The sequence below is a fragment of the Cibotium barometz genome, chromosome 17 (assembly GCF_041138505.1).
Source record: "Cibotium barometz isolate CiBa-2024 chromosome 17, ASM4113850v1, whole genome shotgun sequence".
Taxonomy (NCBI): Eukaryota; Viridiplantae; Streptophyta; class Polypodiopsida; order Cyatheales; family Cibotiaceae; genus Cibotium; species Cibotium barometz.
In genome coordinates, this window is record NC_141062.1 from 46120551 (window position 1) to 46141873 (window position 21323).

Sequence of the window (21323 nt, forward strand, 5' to 3'; positions counted from 1 at the left end):
TTGGATTCCCGTCATCAAGCTTAGCAAGAGGGGACGTCACATGCACAGATGCACACATACTCAACCCTCTTTTTTGGCTATGAATTAGGAGCTTTTTTTTTAGGCATTAACCAGTCTGTTTATGGGATTTTGAATATTTTGTTGTCCAAGGACCCGGCCAACAACAGCCAGGTACTAGTAGGGGCAGTTCCACGAGCCTATAAAAAGACAAGTGCAATTAATTGTGTTATTATTTGATCCCTCGTAGGTGGGACAAGTCATAGGCATAGGAGATTCCTTTTGAGGCCATATTGGCTAGGATCTATGTAAATATTGATAAATATATACAAAAATATTGTTTCAGCAATATCTCTCTCTACTCTCTGTTCATCTTTGCGTATTTGGACGGTTCTTAATACACGCACTTCTTCCTAATGTTACAACAAGAAAACACGGAGTTAATATCAGCATTGTTATGTACCTAGACACTAATCCACGGATCCAATGGGTTAGGGATCTAATCCACTGGGGTTAGGGGGCCCCGAGATTAGGGATTAGCAGGCTGATACTTGGCTAGGGTTCCTGGATTGATAAAACAAGCTTAATGGCCTTCTATAGGGAGTTAGCTACTTTTTTTTTCCTAAGGAAAAAGATCCTTCTAGTAGTTAATAAAAAACACCCACCAAGGGCTAAATACAAACTTGCCTCCATGTGAGGGGCAAGGATCAAATAATCAAGAGACAGAGAGAGATGCACTTCTCCTCCGATTGACCGCTCTATGAAGAGAAGGCTATCTCATACAGGGGGACGGGGAGGGAATAACCACACAGGTGGTCGGTAATGCCAAGTGGGATCACCACCTCTATCAATGAGAAAAGGGCCAAGTTGCCAGAGCCTTAAGAAAGCTTCCCGCTGCTTCCGCATGCGGTCAGACACCATGTACGTTCCCCCACAAACCGTGGAGGGTATGGATGATGTCTAGCCAAATGCTCCTAATGGACTCCGCAGGCAGAGTACGGGTACCCTCGATTGCATCTAGCTATCCATATGTGCCAAGCTCCAATGCTACTGCAAACCCCCATCTATGACATGAGCCGGGTCTCCAGCGGTTAGTAGATGGGGCTAGGACTAGAACTGCCAAAATGCGAAGGTGAGAGACCTAAAGGGCTAGCCCCCCACCTTCGTCCTCAGAAGCCCTGACCACCTTAGCCTCTGTGGCCCAAGCAACAGTGCCCCATGTAATGATATGGGTTGAGGTCCTGTCCATCGTAAAGATGCAAAGAATCCGCTGCCAAACCCGGGCAATCTCAAAGACAATGTCGCTAAGACTCCTAAGGGAGGTTGCATCTCAGACAAGCGACTGGTCGACCACCAATGGCCAACCACGTGCCAAGCGCCAAGCGCCTGTGTGCTATCAGCCAAAGAAAGAGGGTAATCTTTCGAGGCCGAAAACTGTCCAAGAGCCTCTTCCAAAAATCCGAGAGAGAACGCTATGAGAGGCCCTGTGACTACCAATAAACTAATGTGCCAGGGTGCCATCAACCTCTGGCATCTGAATCCTGCGGCCTAGCCATGCTATGTATGCAAAAAAGGGACGATCTAGAGTCTCCTCCGGAGCAGCACGATCATGCCAAGTCCACTCCTCTGGGTCCCACCGGAGGCACCTGGGGAGCTGGCTCTCCCAAATCCATAACCGCCACAGTCTCTCCCTACCCACCTTGGCCGGTGGGGGCCTATGTGCCACTCATGTGCATGAAATCCAATCACCGTCACCCTTTGTAAGGTGACGCCAATGAAATCCTCCAAAGGGGACTCTGATCTCTTTAATCTGCCATGGGGACCAACAATAAAAGTAAGCAAACCACAGCCCTCATCCGTGCCATGAACTACCAAGATAATATCATGCCTAGTAAACACACCTAGCCACTGTGGGGGGGCTGGGTCTAGGACAGGTGTCAGCCACCCCTAGAGAATGGCAGAGTCAATGTCGAGGCTCAGTCTGTCTCTACCCCCGATCCCTACCAGGCCTCTTTCCTGTGCCTCCGGGGGCATCTGCTTGTGTGTAAGCCAATCTCTAAGGGACCTAGCGGGTCCTATGCTCAATGCTCCCATGATACATGAGATCTGGCCCACAACATATGGCCACTTGGTAAACAGATCAAGGGGTTCCAGATCAGGGGCTGTTGAAGACGTTCCTCTAAGGCTACCAGAGCTAACTGCCTAAGGGCCGGCCTCAAGTGATCCTAAGCTCGGAGTAGGCTGGCTGCAAATCTATCCTCAAAAGCTGGGCTAAATCCGCGGGCCCTCATCTTAGTGAAGATCTATCTAGTGCTCTGCGGCGGCAGGGGCTTTCCAAGCCAAGGCCCCCTCTACATCGTGGCTGAATGATCACTCTCTAGGCCACCTTGGCCTGAGCGGGCCTCCCATCACTACGAGGGGCCCACTAGAAGTTCCGGATCAACTGCTGTACCTGACCAATACATGCTCGGGAAAAGGCCCAACACAAAGTAATGTACCACATGGTGGCAAGAAGGACCTGGTTCTCGCCACCACCACTCTATCAACTAAGGAGAGCCTCACAGAGCTCCAGTACAAAAGCTTCTTCCGAATGCTCAGAAGAAGAGGGGTGAGCTGCTGCTCCGGAGAGAGATTGATGTCCCCTTGGCAACCCAAATAGCGTGCTGGAGGCCCCTCGGGATCCACTGGAAAGCCTCAATTGGGAACCAAGTCAGGGCGGGTGTAGAGCCTACCCAGAAACTACATGACTTGTGCCACTTGATCTGCGCTCTTGATGTGCGACAAAACATCTCAATCGCCTCGGCGAATCTCTGGAGATTCCCCACATCTCTCGCTAGATATGCTGATGTGTCATCCGTAAACTCTAAGTCCAACAGCTCCTCCTGAGTACGGAGGGGGAGATGCAGTCCCTGGACTCCCGTCTCCTGAGCGGAGAGGAGACTACTCGGGGCCTCGGCAACAAATAGGAAAAGGTAAGGTGCCAGTGCACAGCCCTGCCGGACCAAGCCAGAAAGTTGGAATCAGTCGCCTTGAGCTCCCTGAATGAGAACGTGACTGTAAGAGGCTGAGTAAAGGCCTGAAACCCCACGGATCCACTCTATTGGAAATCCTATCCAATGCATGGAGCCCTTGAGAAAGCTCCAATCAACCCTATCCTAAGCTTTCTCAAAGTCAAGGAGGAGCACTATGAGGTCCTGCTGCCACAGCCTAGCCGAAGCGGTCGCCTCCCAGAAAGTGAAGATGTTATCCAGAATGCTCTCATTGTGAACAAAACATATGTGAGTGTCGTGAATCAAGTCAGCGAGGAAAGGCTGAAGTCTCCGGCTAATGGCCTTGGCGAAGATCTTGTAGGCCATCCCAAGAAGGGTGATGGGTCTCCACTGCCGAGTCACCACCCTTCTTAGGAATCAAGTGTATCAAACCCTCTGAAAGCCTCTCAAGCATGGCACTTGTGATCATAATCTCATTGAAGGCTGCTCGAAGGCCGCCTTCCATAAGGTCCCAGTGACAAAGAAAGAAGAAAACTAGTAGCCCGCCCAACCCCGGGCATTTTCTCGTAGGCAGAGCCATCAATGCGTCCGCCAACTCCTCTTCTATGAAGGGAGTTAGTATGAAGGACCGTAAAGCAAGAGGAAGCACCTCTCTCGTGTGCCATTAGACCCTCTTGCACGCATCCATCACCTATGGGGATCATGGGGCGCCCGTGAGGAGAGATCGAAAAACATCTGTGGCTATGGCTCTCACATGGGGGGGGTGGGGGGCAGGGGGTGGGGTGTCAAAAACAATAGCTCCATCCTGAACCCGCACCCTACGGATACCATCTCTCCGCCTATGGGGGCCTGCAATCTCAAAGAAGTCCCTTGTGATTTTATCTCCAGCCTGGGTCTAAAAGGAAGATATGGCTTGGTACCTATACTCCACCTCCTCCTCGACGCGCGACAGCAAGCTGACTCTCAATCCATGTATTGCCAGGGGAACTCTCCTGAACATGCTCCTCTCTTGCTCACGAAATCCCTCCAATTTCTTTTGTGTTGCCCCTACAAAAATCTGTTGATCTCACGAACGCCCAAATCTAAGGTGCTCGCGGCGGCAGGCAGAGCCTGAGATAAACTCAAATCCCGCCCTACTCTCCCTGCTGCACATCTCACGGTCCTGTATGAGGCTGTCCGGAATCCTAGTGCTCGAATGCATATCCTACCGTCAGGGGTCCGCTAAGGAAAGAATGACCAGAGCGTGATCAAAGAAAGTGGTGCCCGCTAAGATGCCGATCATGGCCCTGCGACCACAAGCCCACTCATCCACATAGAACCTGTCAAGTCGAGAGAGGCCAGGGATGGTGCTCCTCCTATCGGACCACGAAAAGCACAGGCTCCGAGATTGCGTCCGAACTCTGGAAGATGCCAAGGGTCTTGTCCCCTGAGTGCCAGGATCAACTCCTCTGATCTAGAGTACTCTACACCTGATGAGACTGTAGCCGTGCCTCCTCCGAGTTTGTCCTCTGCTGACTCAATCATGTTAAAGTCTCCACCCATTAACCAAAAGTCAACATGAGGGAGGGCCTGACAGACTGTTGCAAAAGATGGCTCTACCTACTGCGACGTTCGGGGCATCAACATTGAGGAAGCCCACGCAATCCCCTCCAATCATAATGGTAACCCACTGTGCTTGCCCAAAGACTATGACACCTGAGCCTGTCAGCACTGTCAGCAAGAGCTACTCGCTGATAGAAATACAAACTCCTCCCTGCGTCTCCGAGGGACCAAAAGAAGGGGACCAAAAAGTGAGGCTCCAGCCTGATAAAATCTTCCTACAGCGGGTACACCCCTTTGAAAGACGATGCTCCTGGAAGAAAAGAATGTCGATGGGTCCCCCAACTGCAGCTCTATGAAGCTCTCCTCTAAGGACACCTCGTTTCTAAAAGCACTCATGCCCCCCCTAAACCCTGAATGTTCCATGATACTATCCGCATATCAATCTCTGTGGGAGGCGGAACTATCAGAATTGCCCTCCACTCGAAGAGTCTTGAACGAGGGTTTGGATGGGGAATAGTCCTAGGACGAAGGCGCACCAAGTGGATGCGGATCATGTCCTCCATGTGTCGCCACTCTAGCTAAGCGCAAGAGTAGGCATACTCAGAATTCCATATCACAATGTAGGTATCTGTAAGAGGGGGGGAGGGGTACTGTAACTGAGATATGAAGGAACACAAAGAGCGGTTGTAGGGCACCACCTCCCCGTCCTCATCTCTATGGCCTAAGCCTCCCAGCTCCATCCTAGCCAGGGGCTAGAGGGGGGGTGAGAACGTCAGTGATGCAAAGATCATGAAGATGGTGTGAGAGCTTTACTGCCTGCCCCTTGGATGGCGGCAGCCACTGACTCCAAATCCCACTCCGTCCCGGGGGGCTGCGCTCAAGGGTAAGGAGAAGATCATCACACCACTTTCTAGCGTAGAAGGCTTGGAATGATGAAACACCACACAGATCCGAATAGGGGCCACTGTCTCCTCGAAAATAGCAATTCCTTCCACCGGAAGACATCGAAAGAAATTATAATCCACAGGCAATCCCAAGATCCTAGGGGGCCCACCTGGGGACTCTGGCAAAAGAGTCCTCATTAGGGAAGCGGCGATCGTCATCTCTACCATCTCCGAGAGCCGATGAATTAAGCAGCGGACGGAGCTCGCCGGCTGTCTCCGCTCTGGGTCGGGCGCTACAGGCAGGCAGCGGGAGTGCTCTGGAGAGGCGGAGGGAGGGGGAGAGCGGGCTCCGAGGAAGAGAGCAGGGCAAGGGGGACTGCTACGAGAAGAGTCGAAGGCGAGGATAAGGGATGGGCAATGGGGGGGAGGGGAGCGAAGAAGAGAGACATGGGAGCGGATGGGAGTGATCCATCGGAGAGGGAGGGTGCAGACACATGGGAGCGGATGGGAGTGATCCATCGGAGAGGGAGGGTGCAAAGAGGGGCTCGCTTCCAATGGGTCAGATCCAGGGTCGAAGCCATGCTGCCACCGCGCAAAGAAGGCCTAGGCCGTACGCATGCAACCGGCTCAACTGCATAATTCGATCCGACTCCGCTGGCGAGTCAAACTCTACCTGGTAGTGACCATGCCCCAGAGGATGAATGTCTATGATCTTTGCAGGTCCACCAACCAAGCTAGCCTGCAGAAGATCTTTGAGTTGTCCGCGCGCAGGGCGGCTACCGACAATCTTGCATACCAGAGTGGAGGCCTCTAAAGATGGCACAGTCCTAGCAAGGAGCTGAAGGTTCACTTCCAAGATAGATAAACAAGCAACGGCGACCTCAGTCGGGGATGACGGAGCGGCTGCCATGGAGTCATCCTTAAGGGTGAAGACGAGAAGGGGCCGAGGCTTGCCAAAAAAGAAAAACACGAGAACAAAGAGACTGCCGAACGGAATGGGGGGGAAAGGAAAAACCCGGAAATCAGAGGGAAAACTGCCCGGGGAGGGGGGGAGCTTTCTTGCAACTCTGGAGGCCTGGACCTTTCCTCACAGATCGAGGTGGTGACCCCTCTTGGCATTACATACCACTTGTGTGGTTGCAACCCCCCCCCCCCCCCCCCCCCCCTGCGTATAAGATAGCCTTCTCCTCACAGTGCAGCCAGCCGGAGGAGAAGTGTCTCTTCCCTTATGATCATTTGATTCCCGCCCCATACATGAGGTGAGTTTGTATCTAGCCATACGGGGTTGTATCTAGCCCATTGTGGTGGTTTTTTCATTAACCAATAGAAGGATCTTTTTCCCAGGAAAAAAAAAATCAATAGGCCACCTCACAATGTGACGGATCTCCGTGTACAATTCTGTACTTCTACTACAGTGCATGGGCTGGCCAACCGTCTCATAGACCCCACCCCGTCATGCAGGATGCTTCTCCATAATGATGACAGGACTATAACAACGTGCGGCCAATTTGTCTGCCTTGCAGCTTCCAGGACCTGTATCATTCCGATCTTCAGATCCATCTACAGGGGAGAAACGTCATCACCTAAGTAGATCTTGGTGCCTTCCAGGCAGCCCACTTTGCTGTGAAGGCTTGGCGAGTGAGGGCATACTTGAATTTGAAGGAAAGCCTCTCCCACACACACACAATTCAATGGGAAGATTTTATTGCAGAGCCTTTCTTCCATGCATCAAAAATTAACTTTTCAAAATTCCCCACATTACATATAAAACTTATATGTTGAAACATACAGAAAAAAAAATCATACCTTCAAAATCACAGAAAGGCTCTCATAATCATTCGACATTGCGATGTCTATAGAAAGACTTGGTGTACCCATCAGCCTAGACATAGCTTTGCTAACAAGGCTATTTGATGCACCATCAGTTAAATGAAGCTTCCCAACTTCAAAGCCTGCAACCATCCAGCTGATTCTGTTTTGCAGCACTAAATTTTTGTGCTTCCTGATTAGTGTAGAATTCTCTTGTGTATCCATGTCATAATAACTTTCAGAAAGGTACCAAGGCCATTTCAGGTTGGACGAGAACTGTTCTACAGAGAGTTGAGACAGTACATGAGCCCTTCCAGTGTCCTCTTTTGCAGATTCATAAACTGTACCCTGAATCTTCCTACTACTAGAGGTTTTGAAGGCATTCTCCTCTTTACTGTTTCTCAGTGTTCTTCTTTCAAGTTTTGCAATAGATAGGCTTGCCTCTCTAAATCCAGAAGACACAAAGAGTGGACAACCATCCCCCCATGAGAACTCCAACCACAGATCTTTAACCAAAACATAAATTGTTATTCCATGCATACCTAGACTCTCTGACAGTTTAAGCATTCGCACATCCACGATGGGATCCCTTTTTGCTTCTTGCATATCTTTCAGATGTGGTATATTATCCACCTCAATATTCCCCTGATTTGCACTTTCTTGGCTTGTTTTTACACCCTCATCGGTTCTTTTATCATTTAGTATACACTCAATGCCTTCAGATTGGATCTCCACCGAAACAGCAAAATATAAGGATTGAGGATGACTTGAAATTGAGCTGCTATCAGAAGACAGAGAAAAACCATCTACTTGTCTATACACCTGCCGATCATCAAGTTTATTGATAGTCTTGATGGGTCCTTTCTTGTAAGAGAATAGATGGTGATTCTTACAATCTGGAAACTGCTCAAATGCCCTCAAGATAGCTTTTGAGGCCTAAAAAAAGACAGCAATCCGAGACCATAAGTTTCGTAGTACTCAAAACAAAACTCCAAGATAATCCAAATGACAAGAAACTGTTCAAATGCCCTCAAGATAACTTTCAAGGCCTTAAAAAAAGACAGTAATCCAAGACTACAAGTTTTGTAGTACTCAAAACAAAACTCTTTGCAAATTCCTTCCAGGACCAAGATAATCCAAATGATAAGAAACTTGATACAGAATGTCTTAAATCAAAGTGTATCACATGATTACACACTGAATGCATCTCACTGAACATGCAGAAATCAGAAAGTATCCTCTTGATAAAATAATGACATGAATAAAATTCAACTTGTTAATGTTTCCTAATGCATTAGTGTGCGCATAAAATTGCGTTCCCTTTTGCCTCACAAAGTCAAAATGAAAGAAAAAGGAGTTAAGTGTCACAGGGGGGCGTGTGAATACAGAAACTAGTTGACAAAACACAGCATACATTCAGCATCCATCACATCATGAGCATATTCCAATTTCCAATACAGATGTCACAAACATCATAAACATATACATCCTGAAACACCAAAAGATAATCTTGCACATGACACAGCACTAGGGGCTGAAGTTGGGCCAGCGCACATCTCAAAACATGAGGAACCTGTCATAAGAAGAAGCCACTCTGATTATCCCAAAACATTGATGGCATTTAAGAAGATGTGCAAGGCAGACAAGGCCCAGCATGTGGCTAAGTTGGTGGAACTGTAGTGTGAACACATGCAACCAGCAGGGAACACATAATTGCCTGGCTAGACAAGGGACAGGACGCATAGCAAACAGAGGGCAAACAAGAGTTTACAGCAAGCTACACAGGATCTTGCCCAGCAAGTGACGTGCATGAAAAGCCACTCTGATTATCCCAAAACATTCAATGGCATTTAAGAAGATGTGCAAGGCAGACAAGGCCCAGCATGTGGCTAAGTTGGTGGAACTGTAGCAACCAGCAGTGAACACATAATTGCCTGGCTAGACAAGGGACAGGACACATAGCAAACAGAGGGCAAACAATAGTTCACAGCAAGCCACACAGGATCTTGCCCAGCGAGTGGCAAGTGGCATGCATGACCCCAGCACTAGGAACAGTGCGTGCCAAAAAAGGGGAACCTGTCACCCATGTGAAACACACACAGAAGGCATTAGGGTTTCTGACCTGAAGTTGGTGTGCTTAAATCTCTCGACCAGATTTAGCTTGCAAAACTCAAACTTTGGACTTGCTTGGAGGAACTGCCTAGCTCACCACCCAGCCATAGCCTTGGGAGCACCTTTGAGCCTGAGGCTAGTTCAACACCATGCCTGACTCCTCACCCAAGCCCAGATGTCCCATACAACCAGGACCTACCATCCAGAAGTAAGGCTTGAGCCACACTAATCCAAATTTTCATTACCAAGGTCTCTAACCTCTTGGGAATACCATTAATGAGCCTAATCCTCATTTATATAGATGAATGGTGAATGCATCCTTAACTTTAAGATCACTTTTTACACTAGCTCAATTATTAGTAACTTACTAAATTCATGGAAGGCACATAGCCCGACCACCCCTCAGACACTTCTCAAACCCTACATTCTCATGACAGCACTGTGCATTGCAGCCCCCTTTGTATCTAGCATATCACCACCCTTGTCTTCAGTTTTTACTCAACCCAGAGCTCCCATCTCAGGATCATGTTACACTGACCAATGGCTGGGAAACACAAACAGAACTTACTTCATTCGCTAGTAATATCAAAAATCAGCCAACACCAGGTCACCAAGCACCCTGGAGGAGAATTTTCAAATTACAAAAAAGAGAGCATCAAAATAAACTGGCACCTCAGAAAGCATTTTAATTTCATCCAGATGAATGGCTAATGGTATTGCTGAAAAGGAGCCCATTGCTGCAGCCGACACAACATCACTTATTCCAAAAGGAGAAAGAAAATGGTCCCTGCGAAAAGGCAAAGGCCACAAGACAATCTCTTAATCGTATGATGACACTGAGAGTGTTTAAAATATATGAGCAATATTATATGATTATTCCGGTGTGAATCTATAAAATGTGCAGGGTCACAGTCCTTTCATCCAATCTCCCCAAAAGAATAAGAACTCCCATACCCTCCACATGTCGAATGATATAAGTTCTATTTATGAGCACCTTCGACCTTTAACATATACTACATCACCAACCGTTTTACATGAATGATACTTGAATCTGGTCAACACCATTTGAAGGCAGGAAGAAAAGGAAAGAGGAACAAACAAACATCAAGTTGCAATCTTTTAGATTTCTCACTGAAAGAGATTTGGCTTATGAGTTGAGCATGTCAACGTGAGAACACTCTATACAGTTCTGTTGAGCACATATGTACGACAGCATAATCCTACACGCGTCTACATGCCACGTGTCACATGCACCATCTATCCTAGGGTGCTACATGGACATTCTTCGGATCCCTTTTCTGATGGGCCTGAGCATGTTGTGAGCCCTAGTCCTTGGGGCGAGTCACCAGGCACCAACTAGGTCATTACAGTTTGGTCCTGTCGTGCATGTGGCACAAGTCTTTTCTAACTCTCCTTGCAAGCTGTAATGGTTGTACAAGCCCAATTGGACATTTATTAGACCATTGGTCGGGTGTCTGGAAAGGCTAAGTCAGTGTCAAGTCCTCGTCCAAGTCCCGGCCAATTGGGCATAGCCATGTACTTGGCCTGGTGCCAAGTCTCCTCCTAACCATCCAGCCACATATGGCCAACATCCAATGTCTAAAATGGGTTTGGATGCCTATATATAGGGTTGACCTTTGGCCTAAGACATCATCTTGTGGGCATTCTTCTCTGCCAAGGAAGTACTCTCAGCATCAAACCATAGCAAGAAGGCAACCACGTCAGGCTTGTGCAGCAGGGGAAGCCCAATAGGGCATCAGCTTCACATCATCAAAACACAGCCATACAGGTGCTAAAGGTTAACACATCATAGGCGGCCAGCACAGCAGCATAACGCATCACAGAAGCACCCTTCTAAAGGGCAGCTACAGGGCACCTAAGCGCCCAAATCAACCCCAACTCAAGGTCTAATTCAGTCCCAGATGTTCCCCCCATGAACAGCACTTTCTTTCTTTTTCCGGGAAAAAGATCCTTCAATTAGTTAAAGAGAAAACAGCCACAAAGGGCTAAGTACAATCACGAAGGGCTAAATACAAACTCGCCTATAAGGGCGAGAAACAAGTGATCATCAGGGGGAGAGATGCTTCTCCTCTGGCTGGCCGCTCTATGAGGAGAAGGCTATCTCATAAGAAGGGGGGGGGGGGGGAACAACCACACAGGTGATCTTTAGTGCCAAATGGGGTCACCACCTCTATCTGTGAGGAAAGGGCCAGGCCTCCAAAGTCTCAAGAAGGCTTCCCACCGCTTTCGTATGCGGTCAGAACCTCCCTATAGCTTCCCCCACTAACCACGGAAGGTGTGAATGATGTCGAGCCATATGCTCCTGATGGTCTCAGCCGGCGGAGTGTGGGTACCCTCGATGGCCTCGCTACATCTAGCACGCCAGACATGCCAAGCTGCTATGCTACTGCAAATCTCCCAGCGCTGGCATGAGCCTGGACGCCAAACACCTGCGGGTGGGGATGTGATTGGCACTACTACAATATAATAGTGGGAGACCTACTGAAGGGCATGGCCTCCCCCATCCTCCCCGTAAGTCCTGACCACTCTAGCCTCGGTGGCCCAAGCAACAGTACCCCAAGTGATAATCTAGGTCAATGCCCTGTCCATAGCAAAGATGTGGAGAATCCGCTGCCAAATCTACTGAGCCTTCGGGGAATCCCAAAGGCAATGTCACTGAGACTCCTGGGGGTGGCCGCACCTCGGGTAAGCTGCTGTCCGCCCTCCGACTGCCAGCAAAGTACCCATTGCCACCAGACTCCTGTTGTGCCGTCACAACCAGAGGAAGAGAGTGATCTTCCTCAGCCGAAAGCTGTCCCAAAGCCTCTTCCAGAAATCTGAAAGGAAGCGCAGTGATAGGCCTTGAGACTGCCAATGTACTGCTCTTGCCTATGTGCCATCTATCTCCGACATCTGGATCCTGCGGCCGACCCTCGTTGTATATGCAAAGAAAGGGGCATCCAGAGTCTCCACCCGATCCGTGGGATCATGCCACATCCACTCTCTAGGGTCCCACTGCAACCGCGTGAGTGGTCGGCACTCCCGAATCCATAACCGCCAAAATCTCTCCCTGGCCACCTTGGCCGGTGCTGGATCTATGTGCCATGCACGTGTCCGAAAACCAATCACCCTCACCCTCTGCAAGGTGCAGCCTCTAAAATCCTCCAAGGGGTGCTCTGATCTCTCTAATCTGCCATGTAATCCAATAGAAAAAGTGAGCAAACAACTGTCCTCATCTGCTCCATAGACCACCACAAGAATATCGTGTCTGGTGAACATGCCTAGCCACATCGGGGGGGATCGGGTCTTGAATAGGAGTCAGCCACTCCGAGGAATAGCAAAGTCAATGTTGATGCCGAGCCTATCTCTACCCTAGATCCCTGTCAGGCCTCTAACCTGCTCCTCTTGAGGTAATTGCTTGTGTGCAACCCAATCTCCAAGAGACCTGGCTGGTCCCATGCTCAAGGCACCCCAAGATATGTGCGGTCGGGCCCCTAGCATGTGGCCACTAGGTAAACATATCAGGGGTTCCAGATCAAAGGTTGCCAAAGCTACTCCTTTGAGGGCTAGCCTGAGTTGATCCCAAGCACCAAGTAGACTGGCTGCGAATCTATCCTCAAAGGCAGGACTAAAACCACGGGCTCGCATCTCTGTGAAGATCCATCTAGCACTCTGCGGCCACGGGCCTCCAAGGCTCAGAGTGCGAACTGAAATCTAGGCCAAGAGGAAATCCTTTCAAGGCTCACCACCGGGTTGGAGTCCTCTGACAATCAACTAGCCCAACAGGGCACGGCTCTGTATAGCTGGATCAATGAGACCTAGCCCCCCTCTGCTACGTGGCTGAATGATCACTCTCCATGCCACCTTGGCCCTGGCTGGCCTCCCATCACTTCCGGCCCACAAGAAGTTCCGGATCAAACGTTGTACTCGGCCAATACAAGCCCGAGAAAAGGCCCAGCATGAGGCGATGTACCACATGGTGGCAAGCAGTACCTGGTTCGCCACCACCACTCTACCTGCTAGGAATAGCCTCGCCGAGCTCCAGTAGAGAAGCTTCTTCCGAATACTCAAAAGAAGCGGAGTGAGTTGTTGCTCGGGAGAGATATCAATGCCAACCTGGTAGCCGAGGTATCGGATTGGAGTGCCCCTCGAGATGCACTGGAAAGCATCAACTAGTTGCCAAGTCGGGTGGGTGATGAGCCTACCCAAAAACCACACGACTTGTGCCAGTTGATCTGTGCTCCTGATGCACAGCAGAAAATCTCTATCGCCTCCACGAATCTCATGAGATTCCCAACATCTCTAGCAAGGTAGGCTGCTGTGTCGTCTGCAAACTCTAAGTCCAGCAACTCCTCCTGTGTGCGGAGGGGAAGGCGCAATCCTTGAAGTCCGGTCTCCTGGGCAGAGAGAAAACTACTCATGGCCTCGGCGACAAATAGAAAGAGGTACCGTGCCAAAGAACAGCCCTATCGAACCGAGAGGGAAAGGGGGAATCTGTCACCTCCGGCTCCCTGAATGAGAACCTGGCTGTGAGATGCTGAATAAAGTCCTGAGACTCCGCGAATCCACTCCATCGGAAATCCCATCTGGCTCATAGTGCCCTCTATAAAGCTCTAATCCACCCTATCATAAGCTTTCTCAAAGTCAAGGAGTAGCACAATGAGGTCCTGTTGTCGCATCCTGGCCAAAGCTGTCGCCTCCCAAAAGGTAAAGATGTTGTCCAGAAGACTCCGATCCTAAACAAAACCAGTCTGAGTGTCATGGATCAAGTCTGGGAGGGAAGGCTGAAGTCGCTTGCTGATGGCCTTGGCCAAAATCTTGTAGGCCGGAGCACTGGCCCCAACCTCTCTCGGCTAGATAGGTTTTATGTTGACAAGTGGGCTTGCAACTGTGGAGGCATGGTTGGTATTCTGGCAAGCACTACATTTTCAGATCATGCCCTAGTTATTCTGTCCCTTGAGGACCCATGGAGGCATGACAGACATGCGAGCTCCAGGATTCTAGACAGCCTCATTCAGGACCCCGAGATTTGTAGCCGGATTGAGCAGATATGGGCGGGTCTGAACTTTTCCTCAGGATCTGCAGCGTGCACTTTGGATGAGGGCCTTGGGGAGGTCAGTATTTTCTTGCAGAAGGCAGCCCAGAGTAGATTGGAGGGATTTCGAGAGCAGGAGAGGAGTTTGAGGAGGGACCTAGCCTGTTTACAACGTCTTCAGGAGAGTTCCCAAACAGCCCGTGGATTGAGAGTCAGATCGCTGCTGCCCGCACAGAGATTCAGTCCATTGAGGAGAGGAGGGCGGAGTATAGATACCATGCCAGGGCCTCATTCTGGACTTAGGCCGGTGACAGAGTTATTAGAGACTTTTTTGAGATAGCCGGCCCTCACAGGAGGAGAGACGGTATTCGCAGGCTACGTGGCCAGGATGGAGTTATTGTTTCCGATCTCCTGCAGGTGAGAGCCATCGCCACGGATTTCTTCTGATCTCTTCTCACTCGTGCCCCATTATCCCCCCAGGTGATGGATGCGCGTGAGAGGGTCTAGAGACACACGAGAGGGGTGGTTCCCCCCTCCCTTCGGTCTTTCTTATTGACTCCTTTCACTGTAGAGGATTGACTCCTTTCACTATAGAGGAGCTGGCGGAGGCAGTGAAGGCATTGCCTAGGGGAAATGCCCAGGGGCGGATGGGCTTCCTGCTTCTCTCTTTCTTCGCCATTGGGACCTCATGGAAGGTGGCCTTCGCGCTGCCTTCAATGAGATTATGCTCACAGATGCCATGCCAGAGAGGCTCACAAGAGGGCTTGATACATTTGATTCCCAAGGAGGGTGGTGATAGCTTGGAGATCCGGTAGTGGAGACCCATCGAGAAAAGCTAAGACTCCTAGGGCTGTGCCCAAACTTTGGAATATGCCAAGGGTCCTGTCCCCTAAGAATCAATATCATCTCCTCCCATGCAGAGTACTCCACCCCGCAGACGGTGGTTGTGCCACCTCCAAGTCTGTCCTCTGCTGCCTCTATCATGTTGAAGTCACCACCCATGCACCAAAAATCAGCCTGGGGAAGGGCCTGTCGGACAGTGCTCCAAAAGATAGCTCTACTTGTAGCCGCATTCGGGACATAAATGTTGAGGAAGCCAACGGTATCCTCTCCAATGAGAATGGTTACCCATTGAGCACGTCCTGGAACTATGACTCCTGATCCTATCACAGACGACAGAAGCTGCTCACTAACAGAGAGAGACACTCCTCCCTACGTCCCTGAAGGGCCGAAGGATGGAGACCAAAAAGTATGACTCCTGCCTGGTGGAATCTTCCCGCAGCGGCAGGTACGCCCCTCAGTAAGATGGTGCTCCTAAAGGAAAAGAATGTCGATAGATCCCCCCACCATAGCTCAATGCAGCTCTCCTCTAAGGACACCTCGTCTCTGAAAGCACTGAGACCCCCCTAAGCCCTGAATGTTCCATGAGACAATCCTCATATCAATCTCTGTGCGAAGCAAAACTACCGGAACCGCCCTACACTCAAAGAGTCTTGGGCGCAGGCTTAGACAAGGAATAGTCACAATCTGTCCTGGTGCGGAGTCGCGACAAGTGGGTGTGGATCCTACCCTCCATGTACTGCCACTCTGCTCGAGCGCGAGAGTATGCATACTCCATGCTCCATCGATCACAATGGAGGTATCTGTAAGAAGGGAGGAGAGGTACTGCGAGAGAGGTATGCATGAACACAAAAAGCAGCACCTCCAGGCTGGAGGTCACCATCTCCCCTCCCTGGTCTCTGTGGGCAAATCCACCAAGCTCCATCTTGCCCAAAGGCCATAGATGAGTAAGAACATCGGTGATCCGGAGATCCTACAGATGATGCGATAACTCAACTGCCTGATCCTGTATGGAGCGGCCACCGACTGTGGATCCCACTCTGTCTCGGGGGCTGCGCTCAAGGAAAAAGAGAAGATCATCGCGCCATTCTCTGGCGTAGAGGGTCTGGAGTGGTGGAAGACCACACATACCCGAATAGGGGCTATGGTCTCCTCGATCCTGTTTGTCCCTTCTGTCGGAAGACACCGGAAGAAACTATAATCCACAGACTGCCCCAAGATCCTGGGGACTCAGGTGAGAGAGCCCTCACTTGTGAGGCCGCAATGGTCATCTCCGCCGGCTCTGAGAAACGATGAATCAAGCGGCAAATGATACTCACCGTCTGTCTCCTCTCCGGGTCAGGGGCTGTAGGGGGCCGACGGGAATGCTCCGGAGAGGCGGAGGGGAGAGGGGGGAGGGATCATAAGCACGAAGAAAGAGGAAGGGGCAAATGGAGCGACTGCGGGAAGAGTCGGAGGCGAGGGTGGGGGAGGGGGGAGGGCGGCGGGGAGGAGGCGAGAGGGAGTGGGAAGGCAGAGAGGCTGGAGAGGGATGCTGTTGAGAGGTATCCATTGGAGAGGAAGGCTGCTAGGGAAGGCTCGACGAAGCGAGGGTAGGGTCAACCTGCCCCACTAGGCACCGAAGGCCAGAGGAGTTGTCGCAACGAGGAATCGGCTGCCACCTCGGGAGGGGGGGGGACCCTCTCCGTGGGGCTGGAGGGGGCCCACCATCTGCGGGTGGGTGATGTGATGAGGGCTCAATCGGTTCTCTGACAGAACCGAATCCTCCTACATGTTGCCGGCCTGGCGCGCACGGCGGCAACGCTCAGCTCTGGTGCTCGGCCGGCGACCAAGACAAGGGCGGCCAACCGAATGCCACTTCCGGCTAATGGGTCATCCATGGTCAGAACCTTGTGCTCCACGGCCTGGGAACCTGCTCCTCCCTTGGCCCCTGATGAGGACCTGAGCGGGAAGTAGAAGGGGGAACCACCGGGGACGATCACCTAGTCTGACGCCGAAGGCAAACTCTGGCCAGATGACCCATCTATATGCAAATAAAGCATTGGCCTGGAAGGCCGGAATACTCCACTCACTGCATAATGGGATCGCCCCAAAGACTCAGAATAGATATCATGTGAGGCACAAATCCAACGAGGCAATACAAATGCGGAGAGATGGAAACCCCGCTGCTCGTGCGAGGGCCGAGGCAGCAGTGGGGGGGATTTCATCACTCTCCCGATGGCACCACCAATCACTGGGAGAAGAGGAAGGTATTCCTTCTTGAGGCCTAGAAAGCAGATTGTCACAGGAAAGCCTGAAACTCCAGCTAATGGGTCAGATGTCGAGTCGAAGCCGTGCTGCCACCATGCAAAGAAGGCCTGGGCCGTAAGTAGTGCAATGGGGCTCAGTTGGACGACAAGATCAGACGCCGCTAGTGAGAGGAACTGAACCTAGCAGTAGTTGCGCCCCAAAGGATGAATATCTGCAATCTTTGTTGGTGCACCTAGGAGGCTAGCCTAAAGAAGATCTCTGAGTTGGCCACGTGTGGGGCGGCTACCGACAATCTTGCATACCAGAGTGGAGGCCTCTAGGGATGGGACAGTCGTAGCGAGAAGCTGCAGGTCCGCTTCGGAAAATGAAAGGCAGGTAACGGCTGCCTTGGTTGGGGGAGACGGAGCGGCTGCCATGGAGTCCTCCTGGGGGCGAAGACCAAAAGAGACCGAAACTTGCTGATTGTACCGGGGATTGAAACTCGCGGCGGGTGCCCGGGGGACTAGGGCCTTTGACACACTTGTTGATACCATCAATGCATGTTAAAACACTTAAACATGGCCACAGCCTTAACACATATCCATCATCACTTTGCATAAAACATAAAGCTGGACAAAACATCCACAAATGCTGAAAATGGAGCTTGCACGTGTGACACCACATAGAGGCCGGAATGGGCCGACCCCCCCCTTGGAGTATTTTATTACCCAAGGAGAATAATATCATGTACAAGCTTTGAGGGCCTTACTCTCCCCACGGGAGATGCCGGATTATCCATATACAAATGCCATAACACAACCCAACACGAGGCAACCAAGCCGGAACATAGGCTGTAGAAATGCCGAGCCAACAATATAATCCATATACCTCCGTGTGGGTACCGATTCTTCCCCAAAAACCACGGGTCTTCATGCAATAGAAAAGGGTACAGCAAGTACAACTCTCCATTCAGCCGGTACAGCAGGTACAATGGCTGGTACAGCCGGTACAGTGGTTGGTACAGCTGGTACGGTGGCTGGTACAATGGGTGGTACAACAAGTACAGAAGCTGGTACAGCCAGTACAAGGGCTGGTAAAGCAGGTACAGTGGCTGGTACAGTCGGTACGGTGGCTGGTACAGCCGGTACGGTGGCTGGTACAGTAGGTACAGCAAGTACAGAAGCTGGTACAGCTGGTACAATGGGTGGTACAGCAAGTACAGCAAGTACAAATGCTGGTACAAACAAGTACAATGACTAGAAATCATAATAAATGATTAAATACCCTTGCCTTCAGTATTTCTTCGCGATGGAAGCCTCCAAAACAGTCCCCAACAGCCAGTATTCTTCATGGGCAGCCTTCAAGAGAGAGAGAAAGAGAGTAGCCATCATTAGGGCAGCCTTCAACGGTGGTAGAGGCTAGTGTGCAGCAAGAGAGCCTCCATTAATGAAGATAGAGGGCTCCAATTTATAGATTTGGGCCTCCCATGAGCTAAAATGGCAAGAGAAGGCTACAATGACAAGTGGAGAGCCACACAATAGCTGAAGTGACAAGTGTGAGGCCACTTGTCTCGCTTTGATCCATTTTCTAACAAGTGTCAGGCCACTTGTCTCACTTTGGTCCACTTTCTTGCCACATGTCCCAATCTAAGAGATGGGTCCCTCCATAAACTTTATGTCTAAAAATATCCCAATTGATAGACATTCTGTCATAGGCGCTTTGCCAACTCTTGGTATCTGCTCAATTCCAGATGTAATGACGCGAACAGAATTTCCATCGGAGTCGGGCCAAAAATAGCAACTCTCCTAAATTTTAGGAGTGTGTTCCTTTGTATTCTAGGATAATCCCCCATTCCCAAAGCTTGTACTTTCCAAATATTTAAACATCCTGGAGTCCACCAGACCCCTTTCAGACTGGGAAATGTCCAGGCTAGTGACATCCTCCCCAGCTTCTTAAAAGTTGTCCGCAACTTTAAGCTTCAAGCCATATATTCAAGATATAATCATGTCCCATCGATTGGGCGAGACGAGACAGTCTCAAAAATCCAATATAACTGAAGAATCCATGTCCCAAAGAAATGGGCGAGACTAAATAAGTCTCCATAATACCAATATCAAAATCATGTCCCAAGATAAATGGGCGAGACAAAAACAGTCCCATAAGTCCAGATATCATAATCATGTCCCAAGATAAATGGGCGAGACAAATCAGTCCCATAAGTCCAGATATCATAATCCATGTCCCAAGTAAATAGGCGAGACAAAACAGTCCCATAAGTCCAGATATCATAATCCATGTCCCAAGTAAATGGGCAAGACAAAACAGTCCCATAAGTCCAGATATCAGAATCCATGTCCCAAGTAAATGGGCGAGACAAAATAAGTCTCCTACCAACAAGACATCGGTCCACATGACCCTTCGCATAGACATAAGTCCCGTCATGTCCACTTTACCACTTGCACTCCGTGTTGGTACTCTAACCACACACCTTGGATGAGAGGTGGGCTCAAGTAACAAGATAAAACAATCACTCGCAAGCATAGATAACCTGCAGTTCCATAAGCATTTTTGCTACTTGAAAATATTCCGCCTGCCATCATAACACACCATGTGTGCATGGCCGGAATCCACACGGGCACCGCCCGAAAGTCCACAAATGTCCTGCCATGTCCTTGGACTCATATGCATCCACTCATATGATCCATAGACATGCCCAGGTATAATACATACATGCATCCACATGTTTCTAGGCCTGACACGCATCCGCATGTCCCTAGAATATAGGGCAAAGTACAAGATTACGGGTGCCTGGGGATTCACCACCAGCCTGCACCTGATTTTTCCAAATACATTATGAATGAATACATTTCAAACAAGAGAATCTATAGGTACATCCGCCCTACACACAGGTACATCCGCCCTGCAAAAGCCACTTTGCCAACTCTTGGTATCTGCTCAATTCCAGATGTAATGACGCAAATAGAATTTCCATCGGAGTCGGGCCAAAAATAGCAACTCTCCTAAATTTTAGGAGTGTGGTCCTTTGTATTCTAGGATAATCCCCCATTCCCAAAGCTTGTACTTTCCAAATATTTAAACATCCTGGAGTCCACCAAACCCCTTTCAGACTGGGAAATGTCCAGGCTGGTGACAGGGATCCCTCATTCTTTTGTAGTAGCTTTCCCTGCGGAACCGGGTAAGATTGAAACCTACGATCCTATCTCTCGGCAAAGGTCGTGTGAGTGTGCAGTTACACCCACCTGCCTACCTTTTAGGAACCGAGAAGCACTTGGGGCGCTGCCGGAGAGACAAGGACGGGCTAGAGATGGCGGAGAAGAGAGGAAAGGAAGGGGCAGAGGGCGCAGAAAGGAAAAGAAAAGAAAAAGAAAAAAGAAAAAAAAAGAAAAAAAGAAAAAAGAAGAAAAAAGAAGGAAAAAAACAAAAAAGAAAGAAAAAGAAGAGAGAAAAGAAGAAGAAGAAGAAGAAGAAGGAAAGAAAGAAAGAAAGAAAAAAAAAAGGAAAGAAAGAAAGAAAGAAAAAGGGGGCGAAAAAAATGAAAAGAAAAGAAAAAGAAAGAAAGAAAGAAAGAAAAAAACAAATAAATAAAAAGAAAAAAAAGGAAAAGAAAAAAAAAACGGCTACAAGAGGGGTGCGCACACACGGAGAGGTGGAGGGAAGCGAACGGAGGAGAGGCAAGAGGCTCATGAGTCTCACAAAGGATGAGAGAATGCTTCGCACCCAGCACTCGGGAGGCACTAGTCACACAGGATTATGCGGATGAATGTAGCCATATACAACCACTAGATCACACAGAACTTCGTGGAAGGGCCTCATCACTTATGGTTTGGGGTATTTTCAGGGACAGGGGTACCTCTTCAAGTCGTG

The 21323-nt window shown here is 49.8% G+C and overlaps 1 protein-coding gene across 1 annotated transcript in view; it reads right to left on the reverse strand.

Moving 5' to 3' along the window:
• Window positions 1–21323, reverse strand: part of LOC147630074 (uncharacterized) — a 70690-nt gene that overhangs the window by 43689 nt on the left and 5678 nt on the right. The window contains exons 4-5 of the mRNA XM_086811697.1: window positions 10007–10121; window positions 7220–8158 (exon numbers count right to left, since the gene is read on the reverse strand). Of these exons, the coding sequence (XP_086667823.1) occupies window positions 7220–8158; window positions 10007–10121 (1054 nt within the window). The remainder of the gene's footprint in view (window positions 1–7219; window positions 8159–10006; window positions 10122–21323) is intronic.